Below are 19,185 nucleotides of genomic sequence, written 5' to 3'. Positions count from 1 at the left end.
ATTTGCTAATATAGCAACACATGGTACCAGACTGTTTATTATTCCCTGCTGGGGCAGGAAATGACATCATCACAATGCGGGGTTGCTTTGAATGCAATTAAAGTGACATGGTCACAATGGAGTGACATCATTGCTTCGAATAACTGGATGATAGCAGAGGAGAGGATGTACTATAAAACAGATACAATAAGAAATGCCAATACTCCAGTCTGCAGGATTTATGGGAGGGGGTACGTGGTACATATAGACGATATTTAAAGGGCACTCCACAGGAACAACTATCAGCCTTATCATGTCTAGAGCACTGGCAGGACTTCACGTTTAATTTCTGCAATGCGCATGTCTATTGCCAGCAGTCGGTCCCTCTCAGCGCGCATGCTCCGTGCCAGCACTGGCGTCGAAGTGTTCTCAGTAGCTGCGCAGTCGCAGTGTGTGTCCAGCTAGTGGGAGTTAGCTGTGTAATGGCGGCTGTGGTGTTGATGTCTGTCGAGAGTCCCGTTCCCGGGTTCGGGATCGGCGGCCACAATAACAGCGGAACCGGAGCGTCTGGGAACGGCCACGGGGTAGCGGGACCCGCATCATGGAACCGTTCTTTGGACCGGGCACTGGACGAGGCGTCCGTGACGGGCTCGCTGAACCTCAGCGGCAGGAAGCTAAAGGAGTTCCCGAAAAGCGCCGCAAACCACGACTTGACCGATACGACTCAGGCCGGTAGGAACCGGGGCAGGGAGTGACGGGAGCCGGGGTTTAGCAGCAGGAGAGCGGTCTAAAAGAGCAATATATATTGCTACTAGCGAACCGGTAAAAAGTGTCAGAGCTAAATTGAGCCCTGTGGGGGACGCGGTTGGGCGGTTGTTGTGTGGACGTCTTGTCCTGATGAAAACACGGGCACATCTGCTATCCCCACTAGAAGATGTGTTTACTAGTAGCGCTTACTCTTACCAGCTATTGCATCGGAGTTTTTTGTTTGCAGTTAATAAAGCAGAAGGCTTACAAAATAGCTGGTGTCGAAAATTCTAAAAGTTTTACTGTATAAACTTTTTTTTTTATGAATTAAGTTCGGTGTTGTGCTGGTGCGTTGATCCGGTTGGTGTTGTTGCTAGTCTGTCATCACAGTGAATTCAGATTGCATTAGCAGTTGTTGTTGTGTGTGTGTGTGTGTGTGTATATATATATATATATATATATATATATATATATATATATATATATATATACTACTTTGCATAAACTCATTGTAAAGCCGCTGGCGTGATTATAAATTCTGCATTGTTCAGCATGAGCGGATGTCATTTAATTTAAAACAAATTGGTTAGGTTTATTTATTTATTTATTTATTTTATTTTTTCTGTAGTCCATGGTGGTACTGTCAGCTGCAGAAGGGCGTTCAGTCGCTATACAGTCATACAACACCGTTTAGTGTCTTTCAGTGTTGTGCATTGATTTTCAAAAGGAAACGTGTGTAAGTGACCTGCTTGGGTGCAGTGTGCACGCTATTTGAATGTCTTGTCTAGTAGTAGTACACTGTGTGTGTTAGTCACAGATACTCTGATGTGTTTCTGCTTGTGCAAGTCCTTGTTATTATGAAACCCAGCATCAGCTGGCTGCATACTTACAGATGCAAGCCAGACTAGAATGGCTTTGGTGATTGCTTGACAGTAGGATAGCTTCTGCCAGATTGTCAAGATTGATCTTCATTCAAGTGGTGACCTGCAGAAATCACTGCACTGCACTCGCTGCTTAACTAGCGTAGTAAACAAGACACACACATCTTATAATGGTGTACAGACCTAGTGTGTGAGGAAGCCAGGTTTGCCAAGGCATATTGTTCTTTTAACTGAGATGGTGTTTTTGTTTCAGTTCGATTGACAGTATTGTACTCCTTGTTACCCACCCAATGATTCAAGTATCCGCCCCATTAGTTTCTATACAGTTTATCCTGAAGTGCACTCGGCTTCACCAGAAACTGGTTCTGGTTTACACTTGAGGAGCTTTATGCACAAAAGCTTCCTCCCTTCCAAAAGCTCTCTGAGCTAAACGGCCATCTACTCCTCTCCACAGTAAGATCTGTCTGTGTTAGTTCAGGGGAGCTAAACAAAGGAAAACAAGGAAGTACCCTCTTGTGTACATGTTTGGTGTTCTTGTATACTGAGCATTTTAAAAGAAGCACATCTCTAAAATGTTCGAGAGCTTTATATATATATATGTATATACACATATACATATATACATACGTGTGTATATATATATATATATGTATATATATAAGTGAAAGCAGCATGGAGAAGTGCATCAAGAATCAAGACAGGGGACTAATCTGGCAGGGCTTTATCTCCCGTCTGATTGGTGAAACAGCTGCTACTCTTTGTCAGTTGAAAGGAGTTCCTTGTTGCTGCGGAGGGAGGGAGTGTACCTGTGCACAGGTGAGCCGCCCCATGCTCATAACCGTGAGCAATGCCGCAGTGGTTATGGAGAAGTTATGGAGAAGTCGTGCTGCAGCACTATATTTTATCTTGTTTCTGTATCTTCCCTTCCTGTTACTCCGTCCGCACTGTACAATTAACTGGAGCTCCTCAGTGAACAGATGTTTTTCTGTTTAGTTTTATTAAAGCGCCAGTGACTGCCAGCAAATTTCACAGCACTGTCTCTCCAAAATGAAAGCTTAGACATTTGCACCAAAATAACACGCCAGTAACGGTCACAGTGAGCCACTTTCCTCCTTTTGTGGTCATACAAGATCTCTGAGGCACTGGGAGGCAGGCTGGGCTGGGCGTTTGTGTTAACGAGAAGTGAGATTGAACTTCCAGGGATCTTCTTCTGATGGTTTAGGTTAACAAACAGAGAAGTACTTTAAACTGAAATACCGCCAGGAATAGATGTGCGCAAAGTCAGGGAAGGGGCTAATTTGGACATAGGCTTATAGGTAGATTCCACAGTGAGATCGGCAGGCAGGGTAGATTCCACAGTGAGATCGGCAGGCAGGGTAGATTCCACAGTGAGATCGGCAGGCAGGGTAGATTCCACAGTGAGATCGGCAGGCCCCCATGCTTGACACCAATGAGAATGCATCTTGTTGTGAAAAGTAGATTTATTATTAGTGAATAAGAGTTCCACACAGTATTTGATTCGTCTGTATTTCTAGCACTGTCACACGATGGCAGTTATGGCAAAAATCTTGGTATGTGGTACTGCACCATGTGAATGGAACCCTGTGATGTGTTGAAAGAGGCGTGACACATTGAAGAGAAGATGTCTGGGTGCTCGGTAAGAAGCCAGTAGCTGTTTACTGTTTTGGGGATGAATGCATCAGACCAGCTTCAACTTCCAGCAACCCATGTAAGAGAGTAGTTTGTGTAGCCCCTGCCCCTCACTCCACTCCCCTGTGCATTGATTGTCCTGTAAACAGATGGGATGCAGCTCATTCCAGGGTGTTATGGTGTGAGGCAGTGCAGTGTGGTATTGCATGGAGCTGGTGGTGCTTTTCTTCTCCTCAGCAGCACCAGGAGGCTGAGTGGCTGTGTCTTGATTCAGAAGATTCACTGTTATCTGTCCAGTAACCCAGAATTTACTAAACATTTGGATTTAAAACTTTGCACAAAAAAAGTAAAAAATAAATAAGAGGAAGTGAGCTATTTTGTTGTCATTATTATCAGTATGTTTGCCAGAGTGCAACACAACACAAAAAACAATGCTGTTGGAGTGAAGACCTTAACAGATGTAGTCTTGAGTGTCTCACTTGTCCTTCTCCCCTTTCTTCTTATTTCCCCTGCTCAAACACGGAAGTGCATCATCTTTTACGCAGGCCTAAGCATGTTGTAACAGTGCTTTTGTTTGTAATTACTGTGCTATGTGTTAGTTCTCCTCAGTAGACTTTCTGTGAAGTGCCTGCAGCCTTGATCAACTGTGCACCCCATCCAGCCCTCCTGCCAGAACTCAAACACACTTTTTTGTTTAGTTTTTGCCCTAAGGTTTCAAACTAATTGGATTCCCACAAATGCCGCACGAACCCTTACAGCCCATCCGTTATTTCAAGAAACATTGATGTGGTCGCTGGAATGGTTCCAAAGACTTAAAAAATAAAAGAAAAATTGTGAAGTTTAAAGAAAGTGTAAAGTTGTGCACATGAGGTTTGGTTGGCATTGGTGGTACGTGCCATGTGATCTCTTGTGGAATCCCTGCTCTGTGAGAACATTCTCCTCGTGTTGTTTCTCTGCAGGTGGGTATATTTAAAGTGTAAAGTTGTGCACATGAGGTTTGGTTGGCATTGGTGGTACGTGCCATGTGATCTCCTGTGGAATCCCTGCTCTGTGAGAACATTCTCCTCGTGTTGTTGGTGGGTATCTCCGGCTCTTCTCAGGATGTAGCTAGTGGAGGGTTCTCAGGGCTGGCAGAGCGAGGACACTGTGTCATTTGGGAATCTCGCGATCGTGCGTGTGATTTGACGCTAAGGCTGGAAATCTGTGTTTGATAGATCAAGCATTTCTCATAGTGAAACCAGGAATGTGCATGGTCATTTACTCTCACATACACTTTCAGTGTAGGTGACATGATTTAGTATTTGTAACCTTCTTTTGTATTCTGCTCTTGCATTTAAAATTTTACATGAATTTCCACATACAGTATTGAATTATGGAGGTTTACAGTGCATCGTGATATTAGAGTGAAACTAATGTTAAAAAAAAGGAATCATCTTAGAAACTATATTTTCAGTTGAAATTGTCTAGTTTAATTTAATATTTAAATGTTTAACCCTTCACAGCCCTAATGGACAAACACACACAGAGCACTGTGCTATGGAAATGCTATGCTCATGGTCCAGTGATGCTGCACAAACTCATTGTTAAAGTGATGGCTTCTTCCCCATAAGAGCAAAGGACATCAGGGTATTTCGTGACTAAAGAACAATTGAATTGTCTTATGAATACAACCTGCATCACTGATCCGATTAAATCATGAAGTTCTTTCCTCTCCATTTGCATAGAGTTTTGTTTCCCTTGCATTGAAAGGCTACAGACCAGATTTAGACATCTTAAGTCTGCAAACACCTTTAAACCACTTCATTTAAAAACTGCATCTTTCATTTCTGTTGCCTAGATGTTTTAGTAACATTACCAGCTTAGAAATCTTTGCACAATTGGAGCTTAGTACACATAGCTGCAGGCCCTGAATTTACTGAAAATGTACAAATAGCTGGTTGTTCATGTTTGAAGCAGCATTCGCATGTCTTCTTGCTAAAACTCCTACATTTCAAACTATAATCTTACTGTGGCAACCGAACCAGCAGCCTACGAAGCCTGTTGTCGGCTCCAAGAAGCATTAAAGCAACTGCAAGAGCTCTGGCTGAAGCTTTGTGTAAAGCATATGCAATGGGAATAGAGTCTCTAGGTGTGTTTGGAAAGAGAATTCCAGAGTTAAGGAACGTAGTAAAGGTCTGTATTCATGAATATGAATGTAGCGCCGTGATTCCTACACACACGCACACACACACACACCACAAGACAACGCATTTATATAGTCTTGTGTTTCGTCATGTTGTTTTATCACAGAGTTGCCCGGAGAGACAATGTCATTTAATCTGAACGTTCTGAGGATTTCCAAGCCCATGTGAACGATGCTCCCAAGGCACGGCAGTCCTTTCAGATAACTTTTCAAATCACTTGGGGGACCAACCAAGTATGCAGTTGCATAATGTAGTTTATAAATGAGTTAATAAACATAATGGGTCTCTCTTTGTCTGTCTGTCGGTCTGTCTGTCTGTCTGAGCTCTAGTTGTGGTAAGACAGACAGAACTGTCTAGTTTGTGTTTAATGTCTCTGCTGCTGTGCTGGCTGTAGTTTCAGCTCTGGCATAGAGTGTTTGTTTTCGTGCAGTGCTGGGGAATAGGGAGCTGGAGCAATCGGAGAATGCAGTCTTCACATACTGTTTTTTTCATTTGGATCCAAAGCACGCAGGGGTGACGCAGTGGGTGACATGCAGCACTAACTGCTGTAACACGTTTACAAATTGAGTTTGGGCAGCCTCAGCCCAACTCTGAATACCTAAACTATACAGTCACAGCACTGAAACTTAGCGTTCTGGAATGTGGCTGTGATTGAACAGCTTCAGGCTGTTTCCTTGCCTGCTGCAGTCACTGCTCCACTGCAGCAAAAGCACAGGGCGGACAGTAGACACACACTAACAGCACACATGTGTTAATCTGCAATGGAGTTGTCCAAAACCACTGGTTTGTAATAATCTGGTTTTGGATCGTGGAGAGCAGGCTGTATAAAAGTCTGTGTCTTTATACACATTTATATAGTCTATGTTTTAATCAGATCCCTGTGCTATTATTACAGTACTGTGTGTATAAGTAACCCCACCCCACCCCCAATTGGGTCTCATTTGTCCCCTGTATAAAAAGTTGAAATACTGTAACGTAACTATCGTTGGCTCGTCATTAGGCAAAACATAGCCTGCAGCACTAACTGTCAGCCACAGCCACCTGTGTTTAATTTGAAGGTGTAGTGAATGCTTCTGATCAGATATCTCTGTGTTGTTATTAATGCTACAATGACATACAGTTGAAAACGACATACCATCGGACGCGTGCCATATCGTTTGGAGATCTGTATGGTTGAGCTCATTTGTAGTATTATTTATTTTTTAGCAGACGCCCTTATCCAGGGCGACTTAGAACTGTTACAAGATATCACATTATTTTTACATACAATTACCCATTTATACAGTTGGGTTTTTACTGGAGCAATCTAGGTAAAGTACCTTGCTCAAGGGTACAGCAGCACTGTCCCCCACCTGGAAGTGAACCCACGACCCTCCGGTGCAGAGTCCAGAGCCCTGACCACTACTCCACACTGCTGCCCGCTGTATGCCCAGGTTAAGCTTATTCCCCTACCCCCTGGTTACACAAGTTCGTATTTTTGTCTATAAATAAAGAGGCAGATATTGTGTCTAAGCTTGTTCTTCTGAATTGCAGCTGCTTCACAGTGAGGGTGACAGTGGTGGTGTTCTGGTACTGTAGCCGGAGTTGAGCCAGGTATCAAACAGGAAAACCTGTATCAACACGTATTGCCTGCACTGCGTTTAGTAGATCTGAGAGCAGCCCCTGAAGAGCTCTCTGCTATGCAGTGCTAGGTGTACTCCTGCAGCATTCCTATGAACCTCTGTGCATTCGGTGACACAGTTAAACCTCTCTGTTTGTTTGTTGGTCTGACTCTGAATGTCCGATTAGTAATCGCTAGCTGACAATCTGCCAGCTGACTGCTAGTGGAGTTCATTTCTCTGTTTTTAAAATAAACAAGAAATCAGCCATCAGACCACTGGTGCCACCTTCGCCTGCAGCCCATCCTGGAGCTGCACAACACACCCACATGGCAAGGCTTTCCACAGCGCACATGGGTTTTTGGTTTTGCTGTGCTCGTCCTCTTGTACTCACTTGCCTGTTATTCCCCCATGCTTTGTTTATTTTAGAGAGATAGAGAGTCCCTTTCTACATAGCTGTGTGATCCTGCTTTACTGAGACTCTGGGCCCTGGCTGTTTCATTGTGTTGAACCCGTTTTAAAGGCAGGAAATGGTACAGAACCCCTAGATTATCCAAACCCTCCTGTAGTTACTACCACACTTTAAATGAAGCTGTTGGGACACATTTTGTAGAGCACAGAGTCGATTCGTCCCCGACTCATTAGTCTGAGAGAGCCCATCTCTTACCGGTCAGCTGGCTGATTTCAGCATTGCCAGGTAGCAGCTGGACGTGTCTGAGTGTTTGTTCAGCTGGAGGATCAGAGCAGCCACACTCACTGAGTGTGAGGAAATCCCAAACTGAACAGCAGCCAGGACAGAGGAAGCACCGACCCCCTTCTGCCCTGGGATACTTCCTCCTCAGCTTCAGCTAGCTCACCTTCACTCCACTCCTGCCAAAGACACACAATTACACAAGATGGCTATCTCTCCAGTCTTATTCTTTAATGTTTATTAATCTAAAACTAGAAGTTGTCTCGGTCGATTTTTGCTTTCCGCTGACAATGCAGGAAACAAAGATCCCAACTGCACTAGCAGACCTGCGCTTGCAGGTCCACTCGAGGGACACCGCTTTGAGCTGAACCACAATTCCAGCGCTTGCTGGTTCATCTGGTGATGGCTTCGCTAAGGTTTATTGCCGTTCGTTTCATTCGTTTGTTTTGCTGGAGGACGGTCATGCCCCTGTCCGTGATTAGACAGCAGTGGCACCGTTATTAGTGGTGCTGGAGTACAGAGACTGATGCTGCCTGCTGGGCAGGAACCAGCCTACCAACTCAAGCCCTTTCAGCTCTCCACTTTAATTAGCAGGGCTGGCCAGCCTCCGCCTCTTTTAATGAATGACTAGCTTCCCCAGTGCAGACTGTCTTGTAATTACTCTGTGCTGCTTGTTCACTGGGTGCACCTCGAAGACGCACAGTTTATTTCTCTCTGTTTAAAAGCTCATCTGGTACTTGGTAAGAAGTGGGAGGACGTGATGTGACCGAAGACGAAGGTCGTTGCTCACATTGCAGAGGCTGCTGCTGCTGCTGGCCCACGAGTTAGAGGGAGTGATAATGGTCCAAACAGATTTGCACAGCTTTTGCTGCAGTGGAAATTCTGCAGCTTTTTGTTCAGAAATATATACCTGAACTAGAACTTAACAAAAATCTATTAGAACGAGCAACCTCTTCTTGTATCATTTGTGATATCAGTTATTATTGTGTTACATTCAAGTAGGTAATAAAGGAAAGCAAGTAAGTGATTTCTTTTTTCCCCCTCCAGACAGACTAAGCTTTCTGATTTCCTTCCAGTTTTGCAACTGAGTGGAACGCAAAGTGGAGCAGCGGCTGTACCATAATCAGTGAGCCACACACCCAAAAACTCCACTCTGAACGCTGGAGCACAAGAGACTGCACTGTGAAGATGATTAGCTGTGCATTCCTCTGTGTGTGTGTGTGACTGGTGTGGAGGCAGAGCATCCTTCCCTGATACTGCTGCATTTCCTGTGTGCTGCAGGGTCTGGATTGGGTATCTGGGACAAGGTCAGGCAGGCAGGCTGCAGTATACAAGAGGCAACTATCCAAAAACAGTGTTCCCACCAAGCCGTCCTGCTCCCCAGGGTCCTAAAGAGAGACCAGCGTTCTCACCCCCCAAACTCTGCACCCAGGGTCCAATAAATGAAACCTACATTGCTTTCCAGTTCACATACACAGCTCCCGAAGCCTCTTCCTAGCCACTGGTAACCACAGTGTGTGTGTGTGTGTGTGTGTGTGTGTGTGACACCTTCCAGCACTGGAGAACACAGAGTGCTACGTGGGATTGTCTCTTTAGTGTTTATTAGCTGCTGCTGCTGCTCCCTGTCCTGCCCTCCAAGCCCGAGGCTCTTGTGCTGTATGTTCATTATTTGGTTGCTGAGCAGGTTGGACTGGCCTGTACTTGTATGGTTTGCAGTGTAACCAAGGGTTTTCAGAGGCATTTCTGTCCCCATTGTGTGTTATAACTTGCTGAATTTCTGCCAGGCATTAGGTCATCTCACAAGTATTGCCCCATGTGCAAGAGATCTTGTTTGCTGGGGAATTTTGGTAAAAAAAAAAAACATGATTTGATCAGTCTGTTTTATTAACTGTTCTTTGCATGTGGTCGCCTCTATGTGTTTATCAGCCAAGGGTGAATGCGGAGTAGCTGATAATCCAGGAGAAATTCAATATTTGATGTCTGAAATTGAATGCAGTTGATTATTTTAGTTTTGGAGACAGGCTGGCAGTTCAGGGACACAGTGCAGCAGTTAGATAGTCTGCTGCTGTGTTGTTCTACGGCAGTCCTGGAATTTCAGCAGTGCAAGTCATTGTGATGCGTGGTTCTGAGCCTTCCACATGGATGGCGGTGGCGTTGCTTTCACAGAGCTCAGAGATCGCTCCAGGCAAATTTGGAAAGACAGAGTTCAATGACAATAGAAAGACTGCTAATCTGGCTTGGGTTGCACAGACAACGAGGTTACCTGGTCAGGGCATTTGATTCAACGGGCAGGTGGGTAGTGGAGCGGTGTGATTGTGTGTTTGTGTAGGGATACCCCTAGCGGAGTGGAGTGCTGTGCAGTGTCTGTAGTACCTGCAGTGTCTGGGAAGGGTCCTCGCTGTCTCTGTCCTGGTGGGTAGTGGAGCGGTGTGAGTGTGTGTGTGTAGGGATGCCCCTAGTGGAGTGGAGTGCTGTGCAGTGTCTGTAGTACCTGCAGTGTCTGGGAAGGGTCCTCGCTGTCTCTGTCCTGGTGGGTAGTGGAGCGGTGTGATTGTGTGTGTGTGTGCGTGTAGGGATGCCCCTAGTGGAGTGCTGTGCAGTGTTGTAGTACCTGCAGTGTCTGGGAAAGGTCCTCGCTGTCGCTGCTGCTGCTGCTGCTGCAGCTGGGACTGAGAACGCTGTGGAAACAGTGAAGGGAAACTGGCTCTGCTGTTTGTCTGAAGTGTGTTTCCTGCCTTTCCTCTCACAGCTGCACAGTTAAATATAGAGTGTGGATGGAGGCAGAGACAGAGAGAGCTGTTACTCTGCTGCACTAACTCTACAGCAGGGAGGGGTTTCGTGCTATAGCATTCCGTCATCCCAGTACTGAAACACATGATGGAAACTGCTTCACTGTGTCAGGACTTAGTACTACTTGTACTGTACATACCAGTATTTCCTTTACCATCACGCATTGTAACTTGAGGCAGTAAAACCAGCAGTTTTGATGCAACACATTCCGGTACTGCAATCAGCCTTTCTATTGGGCTCGTGCTGCTGTTACAATATCTTGTGTGTTTGTGTTTCATTCCCCCACCATGATGAAAGCTTGTACACATTTTCAAACCAATCCAACAAGTCATGGCAAGCTTTTATCGAATGCTACAAACATCCCGTACAAGAAAACATATTAAACAGCAAGTGCAGTGCAAGCTGGGTGTGTGAGGGACTCGGGCTTTGTTTGTTGGTGGGGGGGGCACAGTTCATTGGGTAGTGTCGTTGTGTGAGAGTGTTTTTTAAAGTTTGCACAGACTGGTCTATGTTTGGCAATCTTGGGTGCTGTGTGCATGCAGTGCAGTGCAGGCTGGTGTCTCTACCAACAGCAGCTGTTTCTGCAGTTCAGGGAGGGCTGGGGGGCCCCAGTGAGGTTTGGGAAGGCTTGCTGACTAAGGGAGTGTACTGTAAACACAGCCTGGCACAGGCACACTGAACAAAAGAGCATTAACCCTGTCCACTCCAGGCAGGGATGGAAATGAGGCTCCTATTCCACAGCAGTTTGATCCATTCCTGGTTTTACTATTGACTTTTTAATAATACACACCAAGTTTGTTACCTATACACACTGTGGCTAATCAAGCTTGCATTAAAACCTGGAATGGGTGAGACTGCTATGCAATAGGAATCTTATTATTTCCATCCCTGGGTCAGCCAGGCTGAACACTCTACTCCAGATTAGATTCATTTGCTCTGACAGTGGCTGCAGGGTGTGTTGTGGCGTTGACCGTACTGTAGCTCTGGCATGGACACTGAGCTTTGCCTGTCAGCTCAGTGCAGAGCAGTAAGTGCAGCCTGTGTGTGGAGGTGTAGGATGAACACCCACACACCGTGCGCTATGGTTTGAGTGCACCTCAGCTGAGCTCCTCCCAAACTTTATAAGAGTAAAGTAACTGCAGTTGTTCGAGGGTGGGGCGGGGGGTGGGGCACAGTCATTTGACTGGTCCTTAGCTGCCAGGGCTGCAGTGCTGAGGGAGATGTGGGAAGGGTGATTATCTGAAAATATTTGATTCCTGTCTGGACTCACTCAGCGGGCCGGTTTCTTTTCAGATTTGTCCCGGAACCGGCTGTCGGAGCTGCCGATGGAGGTGTGCCACTTCGTGTCCCTGGAGAGCCTGAATCTCTATCAGAACTGCATCCGGCAGGTCCCTGACTCAGTGCTCAACCTGCAGTCACTCTCCTACCTGAACATCAGGTAACGCTGCCTGCTCTCAATCAGGGACCCCAGGGGTACCATTACAGCGATATACAGTACATATGTGTCTCATACAAATACCCTGACGAAAGGTATGAAACCTACCAACATGTTGGGTAGGTGGCTCTTTTGAGTGTGTGCATAGATAGATAGATAGATTGGTAGATAGAGATTTGTTTGTCATGTTAAAGTACTCTATAGATAGATAGGTAAATAGAGATTTGTGTTTGATGTTAAAGTACTGTACCCATCTTTATGAAGTGGCTGTTGAATAACTGATTAAAGAGCATTGTATTGCTGGTTTGAGCAGCTTGCTTTAGAACAGCTTTGCAGGTACATCGTGCACATGGCCTGTATTGAACTGTGCAGTGCTGGACCAGCAGGCTTGCTAAGCGTCTCCCCTCCCCTCCCCTCCCCTAGCCGGAACCAGCTGTCCACCCTGCCCGGGTCACTGTGCAGCCTGCCCCTCAAGGTGCTCATCGCCTGCAATAACAAGCTGCTTTGCCTGCCAGAGGAGATAGGACATCTCCGCCAGCTCACAGAGCTCGTGAGTAACCACCACCTGCAATGGAACTCAATTCATGTGCATGTGATTGTGTGCAGAGACTAGATAGCAACTGAGTCTGTGTGAGAGAGTGCTGTCCTTTACTCAATGAGGCAGCCGTTTCTAGGGGTCTGTGACAGGATAGCGCTGTTATCGTCAGGAAAGAGACTCTGAGACAAGGAGGCTGCAGTTTAAGCACTAGAGTGTACGTTTATTAAACAAAAGAACAAAATAAACAGGCACAAGGGCCAAAGTAAAATAAAAGGTTAAATAAAACAATACACTCCGTGCCTGTAGGCTGGGGATTCGCCTTCACTCCAGACTCCATAAACACGGATGCAAACTTACCAAACTCCGTCCACCAGACAAAGGATTTCTCCTTCCCTTTTGTACGTGTGGCCACTCCCCAGTTGGCACTCCATTACCTAATTGGGGAATGGCCACACCTGTGATTGCTGACAGGGACCGATTTAACCCCTTTCCTGCCAACCTTACATTCCCACACACACCTGTGTAAAAATTATTATTATTATTATTATTATTATTATTATTATTATTATTTATTTCTTAGCAGATTCCCTTATCCAGGGCGACTTACAGTTGTTACAAGATTTCACATTATTTTTACATACAATTACCCATTTATACAGTTGGGTTTTTACTGGAGCAATCTAGGTAAAGTACCTTGCTCAAGGGTACAGCAGCAGTGTCCCCCACCTGGGATTGATCCCACGACCCTCCGGAGTCCAGAGCCCTAACCACTACGCCACACTGCTGTTTACAGCAGCATTGTGCAGTGATGGCAGGATGATTCCTGTTGGATTGCTGTTTGAGCCACTCTAGGTTTTGACTAAGCTCCACCTGGTGTTTTTATTTTAAATTTAAAATAAGGTTGATCTAATTAAGGTCATGTGCGACTGTTAGACTCTCAGTAAAGCCTGGATTGGTTCGTAACTGCGGTGCAGGAGGAGTGTTTCTGATGTGTTCTTTGTTTTGTTTTGTTGTTTTTCATCCCCGGGTTAACGTGTTTGATTTGTCCGGCAGGACGTGAGCTGCAACGAGATCCAGACGCTGCCTTCTCAGGTTGGCCAGTTGGAGGCGCTGCGGGACCTCAACATCCGCAGAAACCACCTGGTCCGGCTGCCAGTGGGTCAGTGCTCGCTTCGCTTCGTACCCAACCTCTCGGTTACTGACACAGTGACCCTTTAAGTGCACCTGGGGCCATGCATCCCCACGCCACCGCGGCAAATCAAATGGGTCTGTCCTGTTGCAATTATAACAGTTAAGGTTGCTGTGTTAGTGGTGCTATGTGCAGTTACAACGTCAATTTAAAAAAAAAAAAACTCTGTACAATGCTATACAAAAATCTCCTTGGTTTATTAAAAACCCAGGCACACACAAACACGTACTTTTAATCCAATCTCTAATCCCATTTTATCTTTCAGAGCTTGCAGAGCTGCCACTGGTCCGGATAGATTTCTCCTGCAATAAAATCACCACAATCCCAGTGTGTTACCGGAATCTGAGGCACTTGCAAACAATTGTACTGGAGAACAACCCTCTGCAGTCTCCCCCTGCACAGGTGAGTTCCTGCAGGGCAGCAATGCAGAGCTGGGGCTGCGAAAGGGAACAGAACAGGAATGCAGGTCAATTGTTGTTTGGACAGGCATACGTGTTTCTACTGCACAGGGATGGAAATAAGACACCTATAGCCCTTTTAGTCATTCAAGGTTTTTACTACAAGCTTGATTAGCCACAGTGTGTCTAGGTTACAAGCTCAGGTGTGCCCCTAATCCATGGGGTGAGCAAGACTCCCATCGGCTCCTCCCACACTGCAGTGCTGTTTTCTCTCATCACGCATCTCTTTCCTATCTCAACAGATCTGTATAAAGGGCAAAATTCACATATTTAAGTACCTGAACATAGAGGCCTGTAAGATCGCTCCTGATCTGCCAGAATACGACAGAAGACCGGCTGCCTTCGGATCCTGGTAAGGGCCAGTCAGTTTGGAGTTATGTGCCACCTCTGTTTGTGCTGTTGAGCTCTCTGTGTGCAGAACATGAACATTTGTCTTCCCTTGTCCTTTTGGCATCCTTTGCCATATATATCTATATATGCATACACTCGCACACACATATATTCACAGACCATTTTAATTTGTATTTCAAACTAAATAAGAGCATTTGACAGACGATACAAATTGGTCCTGTCTCAGTCCAGTCCAAAGAAGCAGTGACTTCAAAAACACTTTAACAGAGACCGTGGATGTGGCTGAAACTTCCAGCAATTAAACAGTTAACTGCCCTCTCTAGAAACCCCTCCCTGATAAAGTCTCACACATGCTGCAGTGCTGGTAACAGCTGTGTCACTGCCTGAGACAGCTGGGGGGAGCGTCTGAGGCAGACAGCGTGGGTAATAACAGGGTCCCCCCATCCCCTCCCTCATTAACCCCTCAGACAGGCATCTGCTGTGTGGTTAGGGGTGGGGTGCGAGAGAGTGCCGGCCAATGAAATTAGATATGCTGCCCGGATCCCGTTTCAATAACCAGCCCATCTGCTTTATTGTGTTATTAATTATAAAATCATTAATAGCACTGGGATGCTCCCCCTCCTTACCCAGTCTGTTTACAGTATTCCAAATGAACGTGTTGTAGATATGTAGCAGCTAGCTTACAGGGGTGCCCTGCTAGGGGAACCCGAACCCGAACCTGAACTCTTGCTGCGTTGAAGGATATCCTAAACAGCTTGGACATATGAAAGGACTTGAGCACCACAATTAAATCTCTCTCCCTGCGGTTCAGTTTTAAAGGGTGTTTTGGTATTTATGTGGAAACCACATGTCCTTGACAATGGGGACAATGAGCGTGTTGGAATTCTACATGGTTTTCTTGTATTTTGCAGGTGGTGTTAGCTCATCTGGATGTGATTCCTGTGGTGCTCCTTCTTGATTTCTTTTTCTGACTTAAGAGTGGAATATTAAAAACAATGAGTTAGTTAAGGGCCCTCGTGCAGAAAAAAATACAATTTACTGTCAACATAAATTAACCAAGTTAGAGAGTTATTGAATGGGGGAATATCGAGGGAGCACTGCACTTCATAATGAAAACACAAACAGCAAGGTAACGGTCTGTCTGTCTGTCCCTCAGTCATGAAGACTTGTACCCCAGCCGGACGTACGGAGCACTGGACTCGGGGTTCAACAGTGTGGACAGCGGGGACAAGAGGTGGTCGGGGAACGAGGTGAGGACTGCCCCCACCCCCACCCCCACCCCCAAAATACACAGCGGGGGCCAAGGGGCATGGGGGGGAGAGAAACAGCAATTTTTTTTTTTTTTTTTTTTACTGGAGAAATATTTGTGTTGAATATGTTTCTTTTGTTGTTTTTTTGTAACTATTTGGACAGATGACTTTGTTTTTTAGACACTCTCTCTTTTCTGCTTGATTATCATCCTCTTCCTCTCCAGCCCACAGACGAGTTCTCAGACCTGCCGCTGCGAGTGGCGGAGATCAAGGAGCAGCGTCTGCGCAGAGAGAGCCAGTACCTGGAGAGCAGGACCGGGACACTCATATCCAACGGGGCGGGTGAGTAGGAGTGGGGGACAGGGAGGAGAGGCTGGGGGTGATGGGGGGGTGGGGGGGCAGTCAGTGAGGGAGTCAGAAGACACCAAGGAGGGTTGGGATAGTTGTGGAGTTGTGATCTGCTGAGAGAAGGCATTTAGGCTTTGGTTAAGTGATTTATCTGTAGTCTGTCTAAACCAACTGGCACCTGCACTTCTCACTGATGCCAAGCCTAGTTATCTGATGAGTCTCACCGTTTCTTGTCCTAAATGCACCAAGTTTCAATTTGCAATTTAAAGCCCCCTCTTCAAGTTGTGGAACAGCATCTCTTCAGTAACTGCAGTCAGCAGTGAGATAAATAGATGCCTGCCAAGGTTCAGTGGAGGAGCAGCAATTAAAGGGAGATACGGAGCCTGTTGTGTCGTTGAGAGCGCCGAAGACTATGAGGTCATTGTGTGACAATAGCGGCAGTGTCTAAGTGCCCATTTCGAGTCTTTAACCTTTTTAGACTGTGGAGAATTGACTCGGATGATGCGATATGTATAAAACTCTCCCTTAGGGAAGATATTCCAGGGAGCACAAATCTTTGAAAAGATCAGCAGACTGCTGTCCCTGGCTTAATCACACTGTGCGTTCTGTAGCACCAGCTGACTCGTTATGTGCAAACCATTTGAATACAGCTCTTCAGTACCCTGAAGTACTGCAAGATGTTAGCTAATGTTTTCTAGGTATCAGCCTTGGTATAGTTAGCATGTGTTAGAGCTGCTATAGTATCACACTGTGTATTACTCACCTCAGCAGGACCATGCTAAATAACCTGAGCTTTACAGGAAACCCATCTGTGTTGCACTGCAGGTTTCATCTCAGCAGGTCATTGATAGGAGTTCTTCCCTTTTTTAGTGTATTGTAAAAAATAAAAATGTTCAGACATAAAAATGAATACACGTCTGTGCAGAGCACATCCTTTCCAAAATCCGAAGCCACTGTGGAAATGTGTTCCACTGCACCTGTGAATCTGTTTCAGTTCAGAACCCTCGTTCAGCTGGAACACAAGACCAGAGCTTCAAACGCTGCTCTCGGCCGTGTGTGAAGCTGAATTCGGGACTGATCTGAAGCCACTATATATAATCCATGTGTGTGTGCAGACAGGACATCTGGCATTAATAAAGCAAGAGGTAAACACATGTCCTGAAGTGCAATATCAAAGCACTGGGCTCTTGCTATCTTGCTCTCGCTCTCTCCCGCTCTCGCTGTCTTGCCCTCTCTCGCTCTCTCTCTCGCTCTGATGCTCGCTCTCTCTCCCTCGCTCTCTCTCTCTCCCTCGCTCTCTCTCTCTCCCTCGCTCTCGCTCTCGCTCTCTCCCTCGCTCTCTCTGTTGCTCTCTCTCGCGCTCTCGCTCTCGCTCTCGCTCTCTCTCTCGCTCCGTGCATGTGTTTACTATTATAATGAAGCAGTAAATACCTGTGGACAGTGGCACACGTGTGCTTGTGTAGAGTGCTCATAAAACACCGTTACACGTGTATAAAGAGTCTGGGGAGTGATAGCAGCAGCCGGAGTCTTTACAGTGTCTCTCCCTTGCAGTGGAGCACGACGTGGAGCAGATTGATTTCATAGACAGCTGTCCCACAGAGGAAGAGGATGAGGAGGCACGCACGCACAGGGGTGCCAATCGAGACAGCCTCAGCTCACAGTTCATGGCGTACATCGAGCGCAGGATCAGCCACGAGGTAACGAGGGGGGGGGTGGGGGGTGAAGATTAAGGGGCCAGGGATGGCGCCGTAATCTGTGATTTCATTCAGACCTTAGTTGAGACACGACCTGTTAATGATCTTGGGCTTGTGAATGACTGGAGAGATTAGAGTAAATTAATGTTGTGTTTTTTTTTTTATTATTATTATTTAAAATGGACAAAATTGAAACAAGAAATAATAGGGCTGTGTGTGTTTGATTTCCAGGGCTCTCCGGTGAAGGCCAGCACCACGAGGGATTCGTTACGAACAGACGATTCACGGAGATGCCATCCCGCCCCCAGCAGGTACACATTTCAGACCAGGGGTACCACTAGGGAGTTTTGCCTGAATGCATTTCATCAACAACACACGTGTAAAGCAGATGTTTTAAATCCTGTCTTTTTGACCCTTAGGAATGGTGGATGTGCATCGCCATCTAGTCCCTACAACCAGGTAATGCAACGGCTTTGGAGCAGGAGACGTTCTCTGTATGTTTTAGAAGACAGTTGACCTTTTCTCTTATGGTACAAGACTGTAATGTTTTGAGCACTGCAGGCGTCTTTCCTGATGGGAAACAATTCATTATTGCCGATTAACGATTCGGCGTGTCCGGTATTTCTTTATTTGCCCTTGTTGAGAGTCTCTGCCCCAGTGTTATGGATAAGGAGCAGATACGTCTAATTTATGCAAACAAAAGCATGGTTAATCATTTAGCAGGGGTACAGCACACATACCTATTAGGAATTACTTTCAGTCGTTTAATACTGCGCGTAGACTAGTGTTCCTAAAAAGTGTGTGGAGTTTTTATGAACGTTTTGTTCATCAGTTGTTTGTTTCCCCGTGACACCTATTTCATTAAAGTGTTTGTGGGCCATACCAGGGATGGATGGAAATAAGACTCCTATTGCATAGCACTTTCAGGAATGAATCAAACTGCTATGCGTTGGGAGTCTTATTTCCATCCTTGTGGTGTGTGTATGTATCTCTCTCTCTGTCTCTCTCTCTCTCTCTCTCTCTCTCGCTCACGCTCTCCCTCTCTCTCTCCCTCGCTCAGTGTTCTCACAGAGGCCAGGCCGGGGTGGAGCGAGCCCGCAGAGAGGCCCAGCTGGCAGCACTGCAGTATGAGGAGGAGAGGCAGAGGACCAAGCAGATCCAGAGAGAGGCCGTCCTGCACTTTGTCAAGGTAGACCCACCTCCTCCCTCCTCTGCATTCCCGACTGCCCTGGACTTCAAGGTACCTCCTTCTCTCTCTCTCTCTCGCTCTCGCTCTCGCTCTCTCTCGCTCTCTCGCCTCAGCTGTACTGTTTTTATTTAATGGGGGATTCCGTTATTTCTCCCTGTCCCTCTCCACCTTCTTAACCCTCAGTGTTCCATGCGTCACATTTGTTCTCTGTAAC

The 19,185-nt window shown here is 46.1% G+C and overlaps 1 protein-coding gene across 20 annotated transcripts in view; it reads left to right on the top strand.

The window, feature by feature from the left end:
• Positions 1–282: 282 nt before the first annotated feature.
• Positions 283–19,185, top strand: part of LOC117417014 (DISP complex protein LRCH3-like) — a 31,476-nt gene continuing 12,573 nt past the window's right edge. For 4 of the 20 annotated variants that reach the window (XM_034028620.3, XM_034028631.3, XM_034028630.3 and 1 more), the window contains exons 1-12: positions 293–711; positions 11,813–11,957; positions 12,378–12,504; positions 13,546–13,651; positions 13,947–14,083; positions 14,382–14,491; positions 15,647–15,740; positions 15,965–16,082; positions 17,640–17,785; positions 18,014–18,093; positions 18,202–18,241; positions 18,843–19,022. In XM_034028620.3, coding sequence (XP_033884511.3) covers positions 462–711; positions 11,813–11,957; positions 12,378–12,504; positions 13,546–13,651; positions 13,947–14,083; positions 14,382–14,491; positions 15,647–15,740; positions 15,965–16,082; positions 17,640–17,785; positions 18,014–18,093; positions 18,202–18,241; positions 18,843–19,022 — 1,533 coding nt within the window. In that variant the 5' untranslated portion in view covers positions 293–461. Of the gene's footprint in view, positions 712–11,812; positions 11,958–12,377; positions 12,505–13,545; positions 13,652–13,946; positions 14,084–14,381; positions 14,492–15,646; positions 15,741–15,964; positions 16,083–17,639; positions 17,786–18,013; positions 18,094–18,201; positions 18,242–18,842; positions 19,023–19,185 lie in introns of all 20 variants that reach the window. The other 16 variants (XM_034028625.3, XM_034028624.3, XM_034028616.3 and 13 more) reach the window with 9 other exon arrangements.

Source organism: Acipenser ruthenus, chromosome 12 (genome assembly GCF_902713425.1).
Source record: "Acipenser ruthenus chromosome 12, fAciRut3.2 maternal haplotype, whole genome shotgun sequence".
Classification (NCBI taxonomy): domain Eukaryota; kingdom Metazoa; phylum Chordata; class Actinopteri; order Acipenseriformes; family Acipenseridae; genus Acipenser; species Acipenser ruthenus.
Note: the sequence above shows the minus strand (reverse complement) of the source record. Positions and strands in the feature narration are given on the sequence as shown.